Source organism: Aricia agestis, chromosome Z (genome assembly GCF_905147365.1).
Source record: "Aricia agestis chromosome Z, ilAriAges1.1, whole genome shotgun sequence".
Classification (NCBI taxonomy): domain Eukaryota; kingdom Metazoa; phylum Arthropoda; class Insecta; order Lepidoptera; family Lycaenidae; genus Aricia; species Aricia agestis.
In genome coordinates, this window is record NC_056428.1 from 12,160,632 (window position 1) to 12,179,644 (window position 19,013).

At 35.9% G+C, this 19,013-nt stretch overlaps 1 protein-coding gene across 3 annotated transcripts in view; it reads right to left on the minus strand.

Annotated features, from left to right (window-relative positions):
• The window catches only part of LOC121738506, a 62,057-nt gene that overhangs the window by 19,689 nt on the left and 23,355 nt on the right, over nucleotides 1–19,013 (minus strand). For 2 of the 3 annotated variants that reach the window (XM_042130604.1, XM_042130605.1), the window contains exons 2-3: nucleotides 11,894–12,112; nucleotides 844–1,016 (exon numbers count right to left, since the gene is read on the minus strand). In XM_042130604.1, coding sequence (XP_041986538.1) covers nucleotides 844–1,016; nucleotides 11,894–11,998 — 278 coding nt within the window. In that variant the 5' untranslated portion in view covers nucleotides 11,999–12,112. Of the gene's footprint in view, nucleotides 1–843; nucleotides 1,017–11,893; nucleotides 12,113–12,508; nucleotides 12,539–19,013 lie in introns of those variants that run through there. The other variant, XM_042130602.1, reaches the window with a different exon arrangement.

The following is a 19,013-nucleotide window of genomic DNA, read 5'->3' on the forward strand; positions in this document are numbered from 1 at the left end:
GCGCATCCGCTTCCATACAAATTGTATGAAGGCGGATTTTTGCGATGAACCCCGGCACGCTCAGCCCCGGCACGGCCCGTCTCAGTGTGCTCACTCCTTAAGACTAAAGCAAAATTGTCGATTTTATAATTCATTTTTATACTTGAAAATAAGATTTTACATTATATTTCCGATGGTCCAACCTAGCGACACGATATTTTATCTTAAAATTTTCTCGATAGAAAAAAATCACAAAGACGCATCTAATTTTGACAACTTTTTATATATTTCCAAAACCGTACATTAAACTGAGTTAATATTTTAACAAATTGTATAAAATTCTATCGCCAAGGGACTAACCTGGCGGATTTTTAAAATGTTCGATAATATTTATCGAGTTACAATTGGGAAAAAACTAACTTGGCGATGATTCCGCGTAGTCCTTTTTTACCTGGCATGTGAAAGACGATCGTGATGTGAAGAGAAAAGGACGATGTTTGAGTTTTTACTTTAGTCGCCCTCTTAATATCTAAGTTATACCAAAATCGGACTCTCATAATATAATATCTTCTATGTATATAATTATATTATGATAATTATATCATAATATAATTATCTTCATACTACACCGCCATATAAAAATAAAAAAATTTGAAGAAAATACTTTGAGACGGTCTACGTGTTGTCCTTATACTACCTGTTCGGGAAATAATCCGGCGAGAACCAATGTAAGAAACTCACAAGAGGCCACTTTTTAGCAAAAAGTTTTGTTCTCTTCAAAAGCATTTATAAAACTTTATAATAATGGGATACTAGCAATGTTTTCTAAGGTATGTTTTATACTCTGCTGTTACCGGCATATACCTCACAATAGACTTATGTCGGACACCAATACCGAGCTGCGTGAGACAGTGCAGCACGGTCTCGCACTCATCCCCAGCGGCCACCGGGAACACAACATGGTGGAAGTTACCCGGCTTGTCCGACGTCCAAACAGCGTGTTCGATATGGCACCGCTTGAGCAGTTCTTCCAATATCTGAAAATATAGAGGTAGAGTAGGGATAAAGATATGGAAGGGCTAGAAAAGCCATGTAGTAACAAGTACAATGTAAGATTACCGCGGCATACCGTTTCTACGCAGGCGTACCTTGGTGCAACAGCTTTTTATATAAATAAAAATCGTCTCGCCCGCTTTGCTAGCTGATAGCTAGATTTGGATTTTTAGGGCCTGTTTCACCACTTCCTGATAAGGCTATCCACCAATTAACTTGACAGATCAAGTATGGAGAATCTGTCGAAAAAGTTGTGAATAACCTAGGCACTTTATCAGAAAGTGGTGAAACAGGCCCTTATGGTGTTAGTTTAGTGGTGAAACAGGTCTTAGGGTGGGTTTTACCAACTTACTTTAACTATAACTTTAACTTTAACCATTACAAAAATATGTCAAATGAACTGTCAAATCCCTAGCTGTTAAAGTCAATAATGTACGCCATATTTGACGTTAACCTTAACCTTAACTATAACAACGCCTCTGGTGCAGCCAACTCTTAACAGCTTTTTGCAAGCTGTCCAGAAGAAAGTTTGCAAGGGAATCGCTTGAGATAGTTGTTACTCGATATTGCCACCTTTTGAGTGACTAAACTTGACATTTTCAGTTTCTTTTCGTTTTCCAGAGACTGAACATTAAAAATATATACCTAGAAAAAGGGATGTTAACTAATAATTCAGAGACAAACATTAATTATTGAACATTAATTATTTTGACATAAGCCCATTACATTATCTGTCACACTGTTACCGCCGTACTCAGAGACATTTAATTACGATTAACCTTGAATTTAATGAAGAGTTTGACAGATAATGTATGGGGCTTATGTCAAAATTTTGAATTAATTACAATTAATTAATGTTCCACTCTGAGTGCGGCAGTTAGTTAAATTTAAGTTTAATCATAATTAAATGTCTATGAGTGCGGCAGTATGTGTTTATTTTTTTATAAAAATACTGTCGAGTATCGAGCGAGTCCAAATTTTATAAAAAACCGGTTAATTTAGCTACACAATAAACAATTTTGCTGATAAATTGAAAGCTTCTGTTGTGTCGACACCATTGTTACGTTACACAAATAATTTCGGGTCTCGTTAAAACAGGTCGAAGCCCTATTAGTTTCTACATTGTATATTTTGTATTCACGTTTGTATTATGTTCCAATAGTCACGTTGGTTAAGGATACCGCCCTGAAATTAGCAGGTCGATGTCTGTCAGTACGAATATCGACGCTAAGGACATTAAAATAACATTCATATCAGCGCGCCTTGTCTACAACATATTATATTTTTTCGGTGTTGTGAGGGCGACTAACTCAAAATTATCGATTTTATAATTCATTTTTATACTAGAAAATAAGCCCTGAATTGTTTCATTTTCTAAAATTAGATGCAACGTTATATTTCCAAAAATTTGATCTGAGCAAAAACACGATATCTTAAAATTTTCTCGATAGAAAAAACCACAAAAATGCATTTAATTTTCACGAATTTTTCATTTATTGCCATAACCGTGCATTGAACTAAGTTAATATTTTAACACATTGTATAAAATTTTATCATTGAGAGATCGACCTAGCGGATTTTTAAAATGTTGTATATGGGTGAATTTCATCAAATGACCTTTTAGCCGAAGCATGGCTCTCCCACGTCAAATTTAATGATATTAAATTTGGGAACATTTTGTATCCTAAAGAATACATACAACCTGAAAAGTATATAAAATATGTGTAAATAAAAAAGTTCACCGATATAATAAATTGGCACCGATTTTTATTTCTGTGCACCGATATGATAAGCTTAACCACCGAAATGAGATACTATTCCAGCGATATGATAATATTATCTTTATAATATTATATTTATGTATTTATTTTGATCAAGAATAGAGTACTTAAAATAAAATTAAAATATTTTTGAAATGTTTTACAATATTTGAGTGGATTTCAACAACTTGCATTTTTATATAATTTTGGTGGAAATTTTTATTTCCACCAAAATTGGAGATTAGGTGTTTACGGGTAACTGGTACAACAACCACCACCTAGACGAGTTAGCTTATGATAGAATGAAGTGAATGGCGTATTTTTTATGCTTCAAGAATCAATGGTATTTTGTAAAAATAATGTTTTACAAACTCTCTTACCCCACTCTTAAAATTGGAATTTGCGAGAAAAATAATCATTAAAAAACTACGTGCACTAAAGTTATAGCACATTAGCTTAACTATGAACAAACCAAAACTCGATATTCAAAATAACAACATGATATTATTGCCACAAGTAGGATAATTTCCCAACCAGAAAAATAATCCTGGAATGCGATTTTATAATGCTATTTGGACTTATATAGCTCCGATGATGGTTTTGGTATTTGCTACTGTGTTTTTATCGGCATAAATGAATGCCGTTTTTACTTCAGTACGTTTAAGCCTATAATTTAAATTTTAATTAAAACCATGTTATATTTTTCAGAAAATTCACATTTCCCTTCGAAAATACAACCTATTAACAACAAAAAGCTATTGATTTTCTACTATATTATATTTCTAATTACAATGGTTGACATTTAATAATATAAAATTAAAAGTTAAGTTTTGACAATTCCTAGACTCACAGAACACAATTCGACTGTTCTCAAAATGTGAGCTTATAGAAGCGTTGCAAGGCTTGTATTCATCTCACTTTTTCCTATAATTTACTTATATTGGCATTCGCAGGATTAATTGCACTCACGTAATTCTACTATAGGAGAAATATAGGCGTAAACGGCATTGAAGCGGTCCATTATAAACACGATATAAGTAAAATTTTACTTATAAAGTGGGCCCTTTTCCGGACTTATATTATGTGGATAAAAGTCTCTTATAGTCCTATGGAATTTACTCCTGGGGATAATATAAAAACCACTTTTTGCTGGTTGGGTTAATTACACCAAAATTGCATAAAATCGGGGGTGGGGGTTTTGTGATAAAACGGTTTTCTTTCATTTCTTGCTGGAAACTGGTACGACTCAGCCCACAGCCACCTCCTAAGCGGGTTAGAATGTGGCTGAATGAAGTAAATGGCGTATTTTTTATGCTTAAGGAATCAATGGTATTTTTTAGAAACAACGTTGAGTAAATCCCACCAAACTTTAAAAATTCTCCGTGACCGACCTAAACTGTGTCATAAAAACTCAATTACAGAAGTTAGCACCATAAAATTGATATAATTTTAATAAAAAATAACAATTATTTAAAAAAATAAAGATAGGCCCGAATTATAAGCGTTATGTTTTACTTTTAAAATCAAAAATGAAAACGATATCTTGAAAAAATAAGATAGTTTTCAGCCTTGCCGCGCAAAAAAGCGGTTTGGGAAATCCAGTCATTTGATGTAGGGATATAGAATAAAAAAAAATATCATCGTTGTGTTTATTAAAATGAACTAGATGTAAAAATAAAAATAAAGGAAAAACTTTAAATGACCTATACATCCTGTCCGGTTCAATATTGCTACCTATTTTATATTTAAAAAAGCATACATGACAGGTGAATTGTCAATAGATGCATTGCTAAAATATGGCTTGTAAATTGCACATTGGAGAAGTGAGTAAATATACTTATTAACGCAATTACAGCCTTTCAGTTATAGAAAGACCTTTTAGTAGTTTCAACATGGTCCATCGAGCAATCAACCAAATAAGATTTATAGTTTTGTGGTCGCCATCGCTATATTAAAGGAGGTGAGTAAACAGTGCTTAACTAAAAAGTGGGAGGCGAAGAGAACCTAACAAAAAGCAAAGAGGCTAAGGAATTTGTAAATAAATATAGAGAGAAGTCTATAATATATAGAATACATATATAACATTGCATTATAAATATCATAAAATAAATATCCATAAATATTATAATTAGGTCATTGTAGAAAATTTCATAAGTCAAAGACGTCATTACAATCATAGAGAAAAGGTAAGGTTTTAGTTGAAGAAAAAGTAACTATACAGCTAGCCAGAGAGACGTCATTGAATTAAGTGACAATAGTGTCAACTTGGAAAGAATAATAATTTGACATAGAATAATTTGTAAATATTGACATTATAATTAAAAACAAAAAAAATGGAACGAGTTATAAATAGTCAGATAGAACTTTCGGAGCGAATATCCAAAATGTACATAAAGTTTATGTCTATGTCGAAGGAAGAACAAAGTCCAAACTATGTGAATATAAAGTTGCGGTTACTTCAACAAATATGGAACAGAGTGGAGGAGAATCATCATATACTTTATAATACATACGACAGAGAGGAATTAAAAACAACTGCATACGAAACCGAAGATATATATTATAATTGCGAAGAAGAGTACACAAAGACAAATATCGCAATGCTAGAAGCTCTACAGCAGTTCGAACAAAAAAAAGCAAGCACAGTCGAAAATTTTCCAGCATCTGTAAATAAATTCACTCCCATAGATGTCAAAATTCCTGCGATAAAGATTCCAACTTTTAGTGGCTCATATACGGAATGGTATTCATTTCATGATCAGTTCATATCATTAATCCACAATAATGAAGCACTACAAGACGTTCAAAAACTTCATTATTTAAAAATGCACGTAGTAGGGGAGGCGGCAGCCTTGCTCCGCCATATTTTTAGCAATGCATCTATTGACAATTCACCTGTCATGTATGCTTTTTTAAATATAAAATAGGTAGCAATATTGAACCGGACATGCCGCCCACCAAGGACATCTAGTGATGTCCTTAATAAACAAAAATAATTAAGTTCTAAGCTCTAATTGAACATGTTAACAAAGCATATTTTTAGATAGAACACTAAAACCAACAAAAATACAATTCTGATATAAGTAAACTCAATATTAAAAAACAAGATAACTAAGAATGATATCAGTCTGTTGGAAGACAACACACTTTAGTTACAGGTCTTTTCAAAATGTTATTTTTACACTTCACTGTCACAACACGTACCAAATTATCTTTTCCAGGATGAGTATCAATGACACGAGCCATAACCCATTTTCCAGGGGGAACGTTGTCTTCTTTTAATAATACCAGTTTACCAATAGATATGTTAGGTTTATTTTTTGTCCACTTTTTCCTTTCTTGTAATCTTAACAAATATTCTCTAGACCATCTTTCCCAAAAATTCTGAAACATTCTTTGTGCCAGCTTCCATTTATCGAGCCTGTTGACATTTGTCTCTAGATAACTTTGTTCAGGTACTGTTATTGGCGCTTCTCCGATAAGAAAATGACCTGGTGTCAATGGACTCAAATCTGAAGCATCGTCGCTCATAGGGGAAATAGGCCTTGAATTTAATGTCGCCTCGATTTGTGTTGTAACTGTAGACATTTCCTCATATGTTAAGGTAGTATTTTTTAGTATTCTCCGAAGATGAAATTTAATTGACTTGACTCCTGCCTCCCACAAGCCGCCAAAATGTGGTGCAGCTGCTGGTATGTGATGCCAAGTTGTTCCATCATTGGCTAAAAGTTCTTCAATTTCAGCTCTCACTGTTTCTATATTTTTTTCAAAGGCCGACATCAGCTCTTTATTCCCAGCAGTTAAGTTAGTACCATTATCACTCCATATATTTTTACAGTGACCTCTTCGAGCAACAAATCTTTTAAATGCAGCCACAAATGCTTCTGCCGTTAAATCTGTTACAATCTCTATATGTATTGCCCGCGTCACCAAGCAAATGAAGATAACAATGTATCCTTTTTGAGTTTTACATCCTCGGCCCTTTGACAATCTTAAGTCAATGGGGCCGGCTAGATCTACGCCTGTGTTCAAGAAGGGTCTAGCAGGTGTGACTCTATCTTTGGGCAAGTCCCCCATTAATTGCGTTGCAGTTGCTGCTCGATATCTAGCGCAAGTAACGCATTTATGTAATACTTCTCTCAAAGAGCTTTTCGCACTCGTAACCCAAAACTTGGTACGAAGATAGCTGACCATTAACATTGGACCTCCATGCAGTGTTTTATGATGACAATCTAACAAAATTAATTTCGTAAATGGATGCTTGCAAGGTAATATGATCTGATGTTTGGCTTCTTCAGGAATATGAGCATTGGCTAGTCTGCCACCTACTCGTAATACATCATCTTTATCGATAAAAGGGTTCAATGTCCTTATCTTACTTTGACTGCTTATGTTTCTTTTTTCTTTTAAAGCATTTATTTCTTCTGTATATTCTGTATTTTGAATTATTTTTATACATTTCATCATAGCTTGATCTATTTCATCTCCAATTAAATGTTTATGCTTAGGTTTTGATCTTTTAGTAAAACGTAACAAATATGCAACAACTCTTAGTAGTTTTCGCAAACTTGAATATCTTGAGAATAGGTCTTTTATTCCCGTATCAGTCAATGTAGTCATTACCTTAGCTGTTCTTTCCTCTATTTCTGTTTCAACTTCTGGTTGTTCTTCCAATTTAACTGTATTTGTTCTCAGCTCTTCAGGGCCGGACCACCAGAGTGAATGCTCAATCAATTGCGCCGGAGTTGTACCACGTGATGCAATATCTGCTGGGTTGTTTTCCGATGCAACATAATACCAATGATGGCTAGGTAATAATTCTATTATTTCTGCTGTTCTATTTGCCACAAATGTTTTCCAGCGGCTAGGATGACTTTGTAGCCAGGCCAAGACCACCTTGGAATCACTATAAGCATAAATATTATCTATTTTGACGTTCAGCTGTCCTGCCGTTTCCAGAAAAATAGAATGGGACCAAGAAATTCCAGACACCCTGAAAGATGAATGGGTTCGATATAAAAAAACATTATATCAAGTTAAGGATATAACATTAAACAGATGGATGAACACAAATGATGATGATATAGATGTAGAATTGCACGGATATGCTGACGCATCTTCTATAGCATATGCCGCAGTAATTTATATAAAGGTTTTCAAAAGGAATGGTTCAATTCATACTAATATAGTAACAGCAAAGACTAGAGTTGCACCAATTAAAACTATTTCAGTTCCGAGGCTAGAATTGTGCGGTGCTGTTCTTTTAGCTAATTTGTTACTGGAAACGGCAGGACAGCTGAACGTCAAAATAGATAATATTTATGCTTATAGTGATTCCAAGGTGGTCTTGGCCTGGCTACAAAGTCATCCTAGCCGCTGGAAAACATTTGTGGCAAATAGAACAGCAGAAATAATAGAATTATTACCTAGCCATCATTGGTATTATGTTGCATCGGAAAACAACCCAGCAGATATTGCATCACGTGGTACAACTCCGGCGCAATTGATTGAGCATTCACTCTGGTGGTCCGGCCCTGAAGAGCTGAGAACAAATACAGTTAAATTGGAAGAACAACCAGAAGTTGAAACAGAAATAGAGGAAAGAACAGCTAAGGTAATGACTACATTGACTGATACGGGAATAAAAGACCTATTCTCAAGATATTCAAGTTTGCGAAAACTACTAAGAGTTGTTGCATATTTGTTACGTTTTACTAAAAGATCAAAACCTAAGCATAAACATTTAATTGGAGATGAAATAGATCAAGCTATGATGAAATGTATAAAAATAATTCAAAATACAGAATATACAGAAGAAATAAATGCTTTAAAAGAAAAAAGAAACATAAGCAGTCAAAGTAAGATAAGGACATTGAACCCTTTTATCGATAAAGATGATGTATTACGAGTAGGTGGCAGACTAGCCAATGCTCATATTCCTGAAGAAGCCAAACATCAGATCATATTACCTTGCAAGCATCCATTTACGAAATTAATTTTGTTAGATTGTCATCATAAAACACTGCATGGAGGTCCAATGTTAATGGTCAGCTATCTTCGTACCAAGTTTTGGGTTACGAGTGCGAAAAGCTCTTTGAGAGAAGTATTACATAAATGCGTTACTTGCGCTAGATATCGAGCAGCAACTGCAACGCAATTAATGGGGGACTTGCCCAAAGATAGAGTCACACCTGCTAGACCCTTCTTGAACACAGGCGTAGATCTAGCCGGCCCCATTGACTTAAGATTGTCAAAGGGCCGAGGATGTAAAACTCAAAAAGGATACATTGTTATCTTCATTTGCTTGGTGACGCGGGCAATACATATAGAGATTGTAACAGATTTAACGGCAGAAGCATTTGTGGCTGCATTTAAAAGATTTGTTGCTCGAAGAGGTCACTGTAAAAATATATGGAGTGATAATGGTACTAACTTAACTGCTGGGAATAAAGAGCTGATGTCGGCCTTTGAAAAAAATATAGAAACAGTGAGAGCTGAAATTGAAGAACTTTTAGCCAATGATGGAACAACTTGGCATCACATACCAGCAGCTGCACCACATTTTGGCGGCTTGTGGGAGGCAGGAGTCAAGTCAATTAAATTTCATCTTCGGAGAATACTAAAAAATACTACCTTAACATATGAGGAAATGTCTACAGTTACAACACAAATCGAGGCGACATTAAATTCAAGGCCTATTTCCCCTATGAGCGACGATCCTTCAGATTTGAGTCCATTGACACCAGGTCATTTTCTTATCGGAGAAGCGCCAATAACAGTACCTGAACAAAGTTATCTAGAGACAAATGTCAACAGGCTCGATAAATGGAAGCTGGCACAAAGAATGTTTCAGAATTTTTGGGAAAGATGGTCTAGAGAATATTTGTTAAGATTACAAGAAAGGAAAAAGTGGACAAAAAATAAACCTAACATATCTATTGGTAAACTGGTATTATTAAAAGAAGACAACGTTCCCCCTGGAAAATGGGTTATGGCTCGTGTCATTGATACTCATCCTGGAAAAGATAATTTGGTACGTGTTGTGACAGTGAAGTGTAAAAATAACATTTTGAAAAGACCTGTAACTAAAGTGTGTTGTCTTCCAACAGACTGATATCATTCTTAGTTATCTTGTTTTTTAATATTGAGTTTACTTATATCAGAATTGTATTTTTGTTGGTTTTAGTGTTCTATCTAAAAATATGCTTTGTTAACATGTTCAATTAGAGCTTAGAACTTAATTATTTTTGTTTATTAAGGACATCACTAGATGTCCTTGGTGGGCGGCATGTCCGGTTCAATATTGCTACCTATTTTATATTTAAAAAAGCATACATGACAGGTGAATTGTCAATAGATGCATTGCTAAAATATGGCTTGTAAATTGCACATTGGAGAAGTGAGTAAATATACTTATTAACGCAATTACAGCCTTTCAGTTATAGAAAGACCTTTTAGTAGTTTCAACACATCCTTACATCCATTCATTTTTACTATCATGCACATTTGTAATTTCTTTGTATACTTAACGAAATGCCAATAGATCAACCGATATGATAAAACACTTCACCGATATGATAAAATTATCAACCGACTAACTGTTACCCGCGACTTCTAATCTCCATGCCAAATTTCATCAAAATAGATTAAGTAGTTTAGGCGAGAATCATAAAAGTTTATTGTGCGGGAACCGTATATTTTCCGGGATAAAAAATATCCCTTGTCTTTTCCCGCGACTCAGAGTATCTCCATACCAAATTCAATCAAAATAGATTGAATAGTTTACGCGCAAATCATAAAAGTATATTGTTCAGTAACCGTACATTTTTCCGGGATAAAATGTATCCTATGTTCTTTTTGGGACTCAAAGTATCGTTATACCAAATTTCCTACATACCAAAAAAACCTTCACGTGGTCTACTTTTTATCTGTGTAATAACAACAGAAAAATTGCTCCAGTAGTTCGTGAGATAAGCCCTTTCAAATAATTTCCCCCGCTTTTCCACATTTTTCTCTATTTCCTCGCTCCTATTAATACATTAATTAGAACCAAACAACAATTTTAAAACTATTAATTACATTTAAAAAATTCAATCACCGATATTATAAAATAATTGTCCGAGAGCATTTTAATGGCATACTTTTATTGTTGGCACGAATATGCAGCGGTTTGATGCAAATCTGTCTTGACTGCGTGGAAGCACACACTAAGGAGTAAATTAAAATTGGGGTGGGGAGACTGTCCGACTCGTCGATGAAAAGTAATGCTCAAATTTCTTTTATCCAGCGATATGAGGAAAATTCTCAGGACAAGTACATTTGTGCCTCTAAGTAACTATAATCGTTAATTATATAATAAAATATGGTATATTATAATAGATTTACTAATATTCTACGAAATAATCTAAGTTATACCCTTAAATTATTCATATATTCTAGTATGTAAGCGTTTTTGTTTGTAAAAAAAGTAGAGGGACAGCACCGATTTGATAAAAATAGATCTTTAAGTTATTTATACCTTTTTAATAGTCCTAGGCATATTATATTTTTGCCACAATCCTATAGCTACCGATTGAATAGTAAAACAAATAATTTACAACAATATTCCCTTTTTTTAATAGTAATTTCAACGAAGACAAAAAAAAAGCCGTTTGGGAAATTCACCCATAAATATCGAGTTATTGAGAAAAAACTAATTTGGCGATGAATCCGCGTCGTCCTTTTTCATCTGGCATATGAAAGACGGGCGTGAGTGTGAAGAGAGAAGAACGTTGTTTGATTTTTTGAGTTAGTCGCCCTCTTAAGTTGCACCAGACTTTATAGAGATTGAAATTGCCAGGTAGCATTATATAGTACTGGTTTTTAACCACAAACACACTAAAATATTTTTGAGTATATACTTACTTATTTGTTCAAATAATTTATTGAGAGACCACTTTTGGATTTGCAAATTTTTTTATCAGCACATATTTTAATTTGATCTACAAGTTTGTGTTATTATATTAACAATTTACAGCTACTACATATTATTTACTTAGTTTTATTGTTGTAACTTCACACGAACGTACCTAAGCTACGTACGTACGTTCGAAATAACTCACATTCTCCATAGGTATAAATTCGTCGCTTTCAGTGATGTTAGTGAGAGTAGGACTGTACGTCTCCCCATAGTAGTTCTGTGTGAAATGTATGGGTATGCTCTTCATCTTCTTATTCCGCAGTTCCACCTGCAGTTGACAGTCAGGATCCTCGGCCTTTGGCTTGCCATACTTCAGAATGTGTTCAAAATTACTGGTCGGAATGTACACTATGAAAATCACCTGTAAAATAATAGATGGACAAAACATGGTATCAATGAATGTTAATAATACCAATGCATAGTATGACGATTATTGTTAATAAACAATAATTATTAACATCAAAAACAAATATTCGTTTAGTTGGCGAAAAACAATTTAAAGTGAATAAAATTAGCTCTACATTCTAATTATTTGGCTAAACAGTAGGCTAAACATTAAAAAGTAATCTAAACTTAACAATCGGGATCACAGTGTTCCATTTTTCAAATTTTATTTTTTTTGCAATTGTTTTTATAACCGGTGACTGGCGAGTATTTGTTAAATTTTTAAGTTTTTAATTTTAGCTTTTTTTAGCCTTAATTTTTAAACTGGCCAGTTTGGGTTTTGTTGGCAAACAAAAAAAAAAACAATAGGTACCGAAGAAGGCATTTGTCTCTCGAGCACTGGGAAGACACTGCGATGTTTCAATGTCGTTATTAATTAGATGAACCGCTCTAATTGTTACCATAATTACATCGTGGGTGTTAATTTCACGCCATACTGTAATTGTTGGGACAGCTGCGGGTCACCAGTTCGATTCCAATGCAAAGTTATCACCAATGACATAAGCATTAAGCATTAAGAAGTAAGCACTGCCTCATTATATCTATTAGCGATAATATCAAATACCGAGTATTAAGGCAACTTGCATTCTCTAAATAATAAAGTGAAACAAGAATTTACATAAGGCATCGCCAACGCCATGTCATAATATGACGACGCGTTATTTCAAATCCCATACATTTTTATTTCTAGCTTCGTTATTATCCGGGTTCCCTAGATCATTTTTTTTATTACTATCAACCTAATTTTTCGTGAGTAGCTTCATTTTCATAAGACGAACAACATTTTCCTCTGTGAAAATTCTCGAAAGTGGTAGCTAACAGATATGAAAGGATTTAATATTTCGATTTGATGGTCCTAAAAAATCAACAACTTGGTTGACTACGGAAGGAACCCTAAAACGGAGCCATAATGAGCTGTTTTTTTTCTATATTGATAGGACTTATTTGTCCTACAAAAAGAACAATCCATATTTTAGGATAATTTTAATCGAAATATTAAATGCTTTCTATCTTTGTTAGGTAACACTTTCAAGAATTTTCGCAGAGGAAACTGTTGTTAATTTAACAAAATGAAGCTACTCACGAAAAATTAGCTTGGTAGTAATAAAAAAAATATTTGTTCTAGGGAACTACCTAAGTATTATTTTAAGCTATATTCGTATATAGCTTAAAATAATAGTAGCTAGAAATTCGAATTTAGAATTTTGTATCGTTATAACTAATAGTTGGGGAGGGGAAGAGAGGATTTCGGGAGTAGCTCGAGCGTGTCAGATTACGCTTGCATAGGCTTCCGACATGTGTCTAGTTATCATGGTATAGAAACCAGATTTCTCAGGTGGTGGCTACAATTTTTTTTCAGTCAGATTAAGATAGGGGATGTTTAGTATACCCCAAAAAAGCTTCCATATAACGCACTGACGATTCAAAGATTAGGTAAGCCTGGACATTTAGGACATTTTAAAAAGTAAAAGAATAAAGCTTCCTATTTTCTTAACTAAGCTTCGCAGATATTTTATTTTGCTCTAAACTAAATATATTTATAATTTATTTATAATTTACCTAAATAAGCAATTTTCTGAATATATTTTCTTTTTCAAAACTTTAAAATGGCAGGTGTTTCTGAATACACCGCTAAAATTAAATTCTTATCACTTTTTTATCAGCTTTACCTAATGTACAAAACCTACCTACTAGGTCTCCATAACGCTCGGATGACTACAAAAATAGCACCCTCCCTTCCTCTACTATAATAACGATACGTCTTACATTGTTGACACGCTGCATGGCAACACCACCTGTCTACTCTGGCAACACGCTTGTTGAAACAAGGCTTTTAGTTTTATAATCAGATTTATTTCTCTGGTGTCACGCCAGTAAGATTATTGTGATAGCCTTCAATTACCAGTTATATGTAGAATGTATATCTACGTTCATACAATGTATATCATCATAATATCTAGTCTACACGAGGTTTATATTATACGGGGCTATCCTATGTTTTTTTATACATTGCAAAGTCCAAAGGTTGAAAACCTCTGAGATAATGTGAATCTAGGCGACGTCCGCAACTCTGCTCCGGTTATCGCGCGGGAACCGTACATTTTCCGGGATATAAAGGATCCTATGTCCTTTCCTGGGAGTCGTAATATCTCCATACCGAATTTTAACACAATCAATTTAACGGTTTGGGCGTGAAGAGGTAACAGACAGGCATATTTTCTCATTTATAATATCAGTATCATATGGATGTAGATAGTGTACACGAGGGTTTTTCACACAATATGGCTATTTCTATTCCGACCACTGAATCTCCTTGCCAATATCAACAGCGGTATAAAAGCATGAAAACCGTATGATCTTAGGGGGAACGAGAGACATGCTAAAGCTATCTAAATTTTAGATTATTCAGCAGAAAAAAGCAGGATTGCAAAGTCCAAATGCTGAAAAATACTGAACTATATAATATAATATATGCAAATATTGTTGTTATGATTCCGAACCCTCAGCTACACTCACAGAAATTTAAAAAATACATACGTAACTTTAATATACTGATGATTGACAGAAGATGTATGGAGTTTTATGTCAATATCTTTCTAAAATGAAGGTTAAGTTATCATTTAATGTCTCTAATTGCAGCAGTCAGACTTTTGATCACAAAATGCTAATAACTCTAGCGTTTCGTAATGAAAAGATGTTACTGAAATATTCAATACGCCCTTTGTATTAAGTAAGTACTTGAAAAGCAAACAAGAATAGTTGTTAAACTGTAGCCAATTAACAACGCTGTTATTTCAGTGATCTTGTAATAAGACCTTTAAAATAATTCTATTATTTAATATTTTCAGACAGTAAGTTTAATACTTCAAATATGTTTCTCGATACATTTTGTGGATTCTAAATTTTAATTTTTTTTTTTAAATGTAATAAGGGGGCAAACAAGCAAACGGGTCACCTGATGGAAAGCAACTTCCGTCGCCCATGGACACTCGCAGCATCAGAAGAGTTGCAAGTGCGTTGCCGGCCTTTTAAGAGGGAATAGGGTAATACTGGAGGGTAGGGAAGTTAAGGGAAGGAAATAGTTGAGGGTAGGGAAGGGAATAGGGTAGGGGTTAGGGGATTGGGCCTCCGGTAAACTCACGAACTCGAACTCGGCGAAACACAGCGCAAGCGCTGTTTCACGCCGGTTTTCTGTGAGAACGTGGTATTTATCCGGTCGAGCCGGTCCATTCGTGCCGAAGCATGGCTTTCCCGCGTATAATGTTGGTGGAGTTAAGGATGTTAACTTGTTAAAATATTTAACAAAAATTTCACTTTCGCCTTAAAGGGAACACACGTTTTCCGCGATAAAATGGTCTACATTCATAAAGTCAGTTGAATTGCTAACAGACATACAAAAAAAAGTAATATGTATTAGTATACATAAGTATGAACATTGGACTTATTATGTATAACGATTGCAATTAGTATCAATATATTTTGGTAGTGGAAATCGCGTAACGCCGCGCTACGTTGCACACTGCACTACGTCTCGCTAAGAAACGTTACATCTTGCTACGAAGCGCTACGTCTTCCTACGGAGCGTTACATCTTGCTACGAAGCGCTACGTCTTCCTACGGAGCGTTACATCTTGCTACGAAGCGCTACGTCTCGCTACGGAGCGTTACATCTTGCTACGAAGCGCTACGTCTTCCTACGGAGCGTTACATCTTGCTACGAAGCGCTACGTCTCGCTACGGAGCGTTACATCTTGCTACGAAGCGCTACGTCTCGCTACGGTGCGTTACATCTTGCTACGAAGCGCTACGTCTTCCTACGGAGCGTTACATCTTGCTACGAAGCGCTACGTCTCGCTACGGAGCGTTACATCTTGCTACGAAGCGCTACGTCTTCCTACGGAGCGTTACATCTTGCTACGAAGCGCTACGTCTCGCTACGGAGCGTTACATCTTGCTACGAAGCGCTACGTCTCGCTACGGAGCGTTACATCTTGCTACGAAGCGCTACGTCTTCCTACGGAGCGTTACATCTTGCTACGAAGCGCTACGTCTCGCTACGGAGCGTTACATCTTGCTACGAAGCGCTACGTCTCGCTACGGAGCGTTACATCTTGCTACGAAGCGCTACGTCTTCCTACGGAGCGTTACATCTTGCTACGAAGCGCTACGTCTCGCTACGGAGCGTTACATCTTGCTACGAAGCGCTACGTCTCGCTACGGAGCGTTACATCTTGCTACGAAGCGCTACGTCTTCCTACGGAGCGTTACATCTTGCTACGAAGCGCTACGTCTCGCTACGGAGCGTTACATCTTGCTACGAAGCGCTACGTCTCGCTACGGAGCGTTACATCTTGCTACGAAGCGCTACGTCTCGCTACGGAGCGTTACATCTTGCTACGAAGCGCTACGTCTCGCTACGGAGCGTTACATCTTGCTACGAAGCGCTACGTCTCGCTACGGAGCGTTACATCTTGCTACGAAGCGCTACGTCTCGCTACGGAGCGTTACATCTTGCTACGAAGCGCTACGTCTCGCTACGGAGCGTTACATCTTGCTACGAAGCGCTACGTCTCGCTACGGAGCGTTACATCTTGCTACGAAGCGCTACGTCTCGCTACGGAGCGTTACATCTTGCTACGAAGCGCTACGTCTTGCTACGGAGCGTTACATCTTGCTACGAAGCGCTACGTCTCGCTACGGAGCGTTACATCTTGCTACGAAGCGCTACGTCTCGCTACAGAGCGTTACATCTTGCTACGAAGCGCTACGTCTCGCTACGGAGCGTTACATCTTGCTACGAAGCGCTACGTCTCGCTACGGAGCGTTACATCTTGCTACGAAGCGCTACGTCTCGCTACGGAGCGTTACATCTTGCTACGAAGCGCTACGTCTCGCTACGGAGCGTTACATCTTGCTACGAAGCGCTACGTCTCGCTACGGAGCGTTACATCTTGCTACGAAGCGCTACGTCTCGCTACGGAGCGTTACATCTTGCTACGAAGCGCTACGTCTCGCTACGGAGCGTTACATCTTGCTACGAAGCGCTACGTCTCGCTACGGAGCGTTACATCTTGCTACGAAGCGCTACGTCTCGCTACGGAGCGTTACATCTTGCTACGAAGCTATACGTCTCGCTACGAAACGTTACATCTTGCTACGAAGCGCTACGTTGCGGTGCGAAGTGCTACGTTGCTCTACGAAGTGCTACTTGCCAACCGAAAATCCCAGAATATTTTTAATCCCCGCAAAATTTTTTAAAAGCCTTAAATTAGTGAATTATAATGAAACTCTTCTAATTTTCCGTTTGGGGGCTGTCCATTAATCATGTGAGGCTCGAAAGGGGGGGGGAGGGGTCCATAAAAATCACGAAATATCACAAGGGGGAGGGGGGGGGTAGACCGTTTGTTTGAATGTATTTTTGACAATGTCAAAAATACATTCAAACAAACGGTCCTAATAACATACTATACTTCACTCGGGCACAATAGACATAACGACCAGTAGTTCGACTGCAAAGAGACGGACAGGTTTCAATATCTGTCAAATTCATCGGGTTTCACTAGGATTATGAACGGAATGTGCCTCGCGCTGGCTGATATAATCTATTTTTAAATATTTAAAATAAAGATTTCAAAATTGGATTCTGACAATTTTAATCGCATGTGCCAAAACACAAACAACAATACGACCAAAGAGGAACACGTCCAGCGAATATGTCATAGTTTTAAATTCGTAGGTAACAAGTTAACAACACTAGCGACGATTTTCGTCATAATACGTCAAATTTAAAAATTTCAACATAAGTTCTAAGTCGGTATACTCTATAATTCTGTCTACTCTGACTCGGGCTAACTTGTCGCTAACGGTTATTGACTCCCTGTCAAAAACTTGTCATTTTCCATATAAACCGCTATTGACAATGAAGTGTCAGATATTGTCAATCGTGTTTTTATATGGAAAATGACAAGTTTTTGACAGGGAGTCAATGAACGCTAGCGACAAGCTAGCCCGAGTGAAGCATAGAGGATTATATTTTGCCTGGGGAAATTCTGTGACGTAAGCGAATAAAAACGGGGAAATATGATTACGCTCATAGCCGGTTTATTGATAATCTCATACACGTGGGCCTCAATACTTCTACATGTGGGGTACATGTTCTAGTTAAAAGCAGTTTTATGTATACAGGTCGCTAATAATAATATTGTCTTATGATGTTTGTATTTTGTACCGTAAAATTATTTGCATATTTATAGATTACGCAATTAGTTTTAGTAGTGTAATAATTAATTATAACGTTAAAAAAGTTATATTTATTATAACTGATCTAATAATAAACAACTAGGGAACTATAAACAGCAATTCCACAGGATGTTTATAGTATTTTTAATTGTTAACGTTCGTCATAGGTTTTTGGTGTCAAATAAACAAAATAGCATAATCAATTATAAGTAACTGTTAAAAATATGAAAATCCGTCAGTATACTCTATTAATTAATTTAGCACGCAATGACTAACTGCCGCACTCAGAGTGGATCATTAATTACTTAAATGTAATTAATTCAAAATTTTGACATAAGCCCCATACATTACCTGTCAAACTCTCCATTAAATTGAAGGTTTATCGTAATTAAATGTCTCTGAGTACGGCAGTTAGTGCTGTAATACACCATGTTCATTGATAAAAATATTTGTATTAATTTAGGGGTAAACATCTTTACATTACAATTTAAAATTTAATATATATAATCTTCTCGGTCCGTAATTTCAGCGCTTACTGCTTAAAAATAATATCGGTATCAATATATTTTGTATTACAG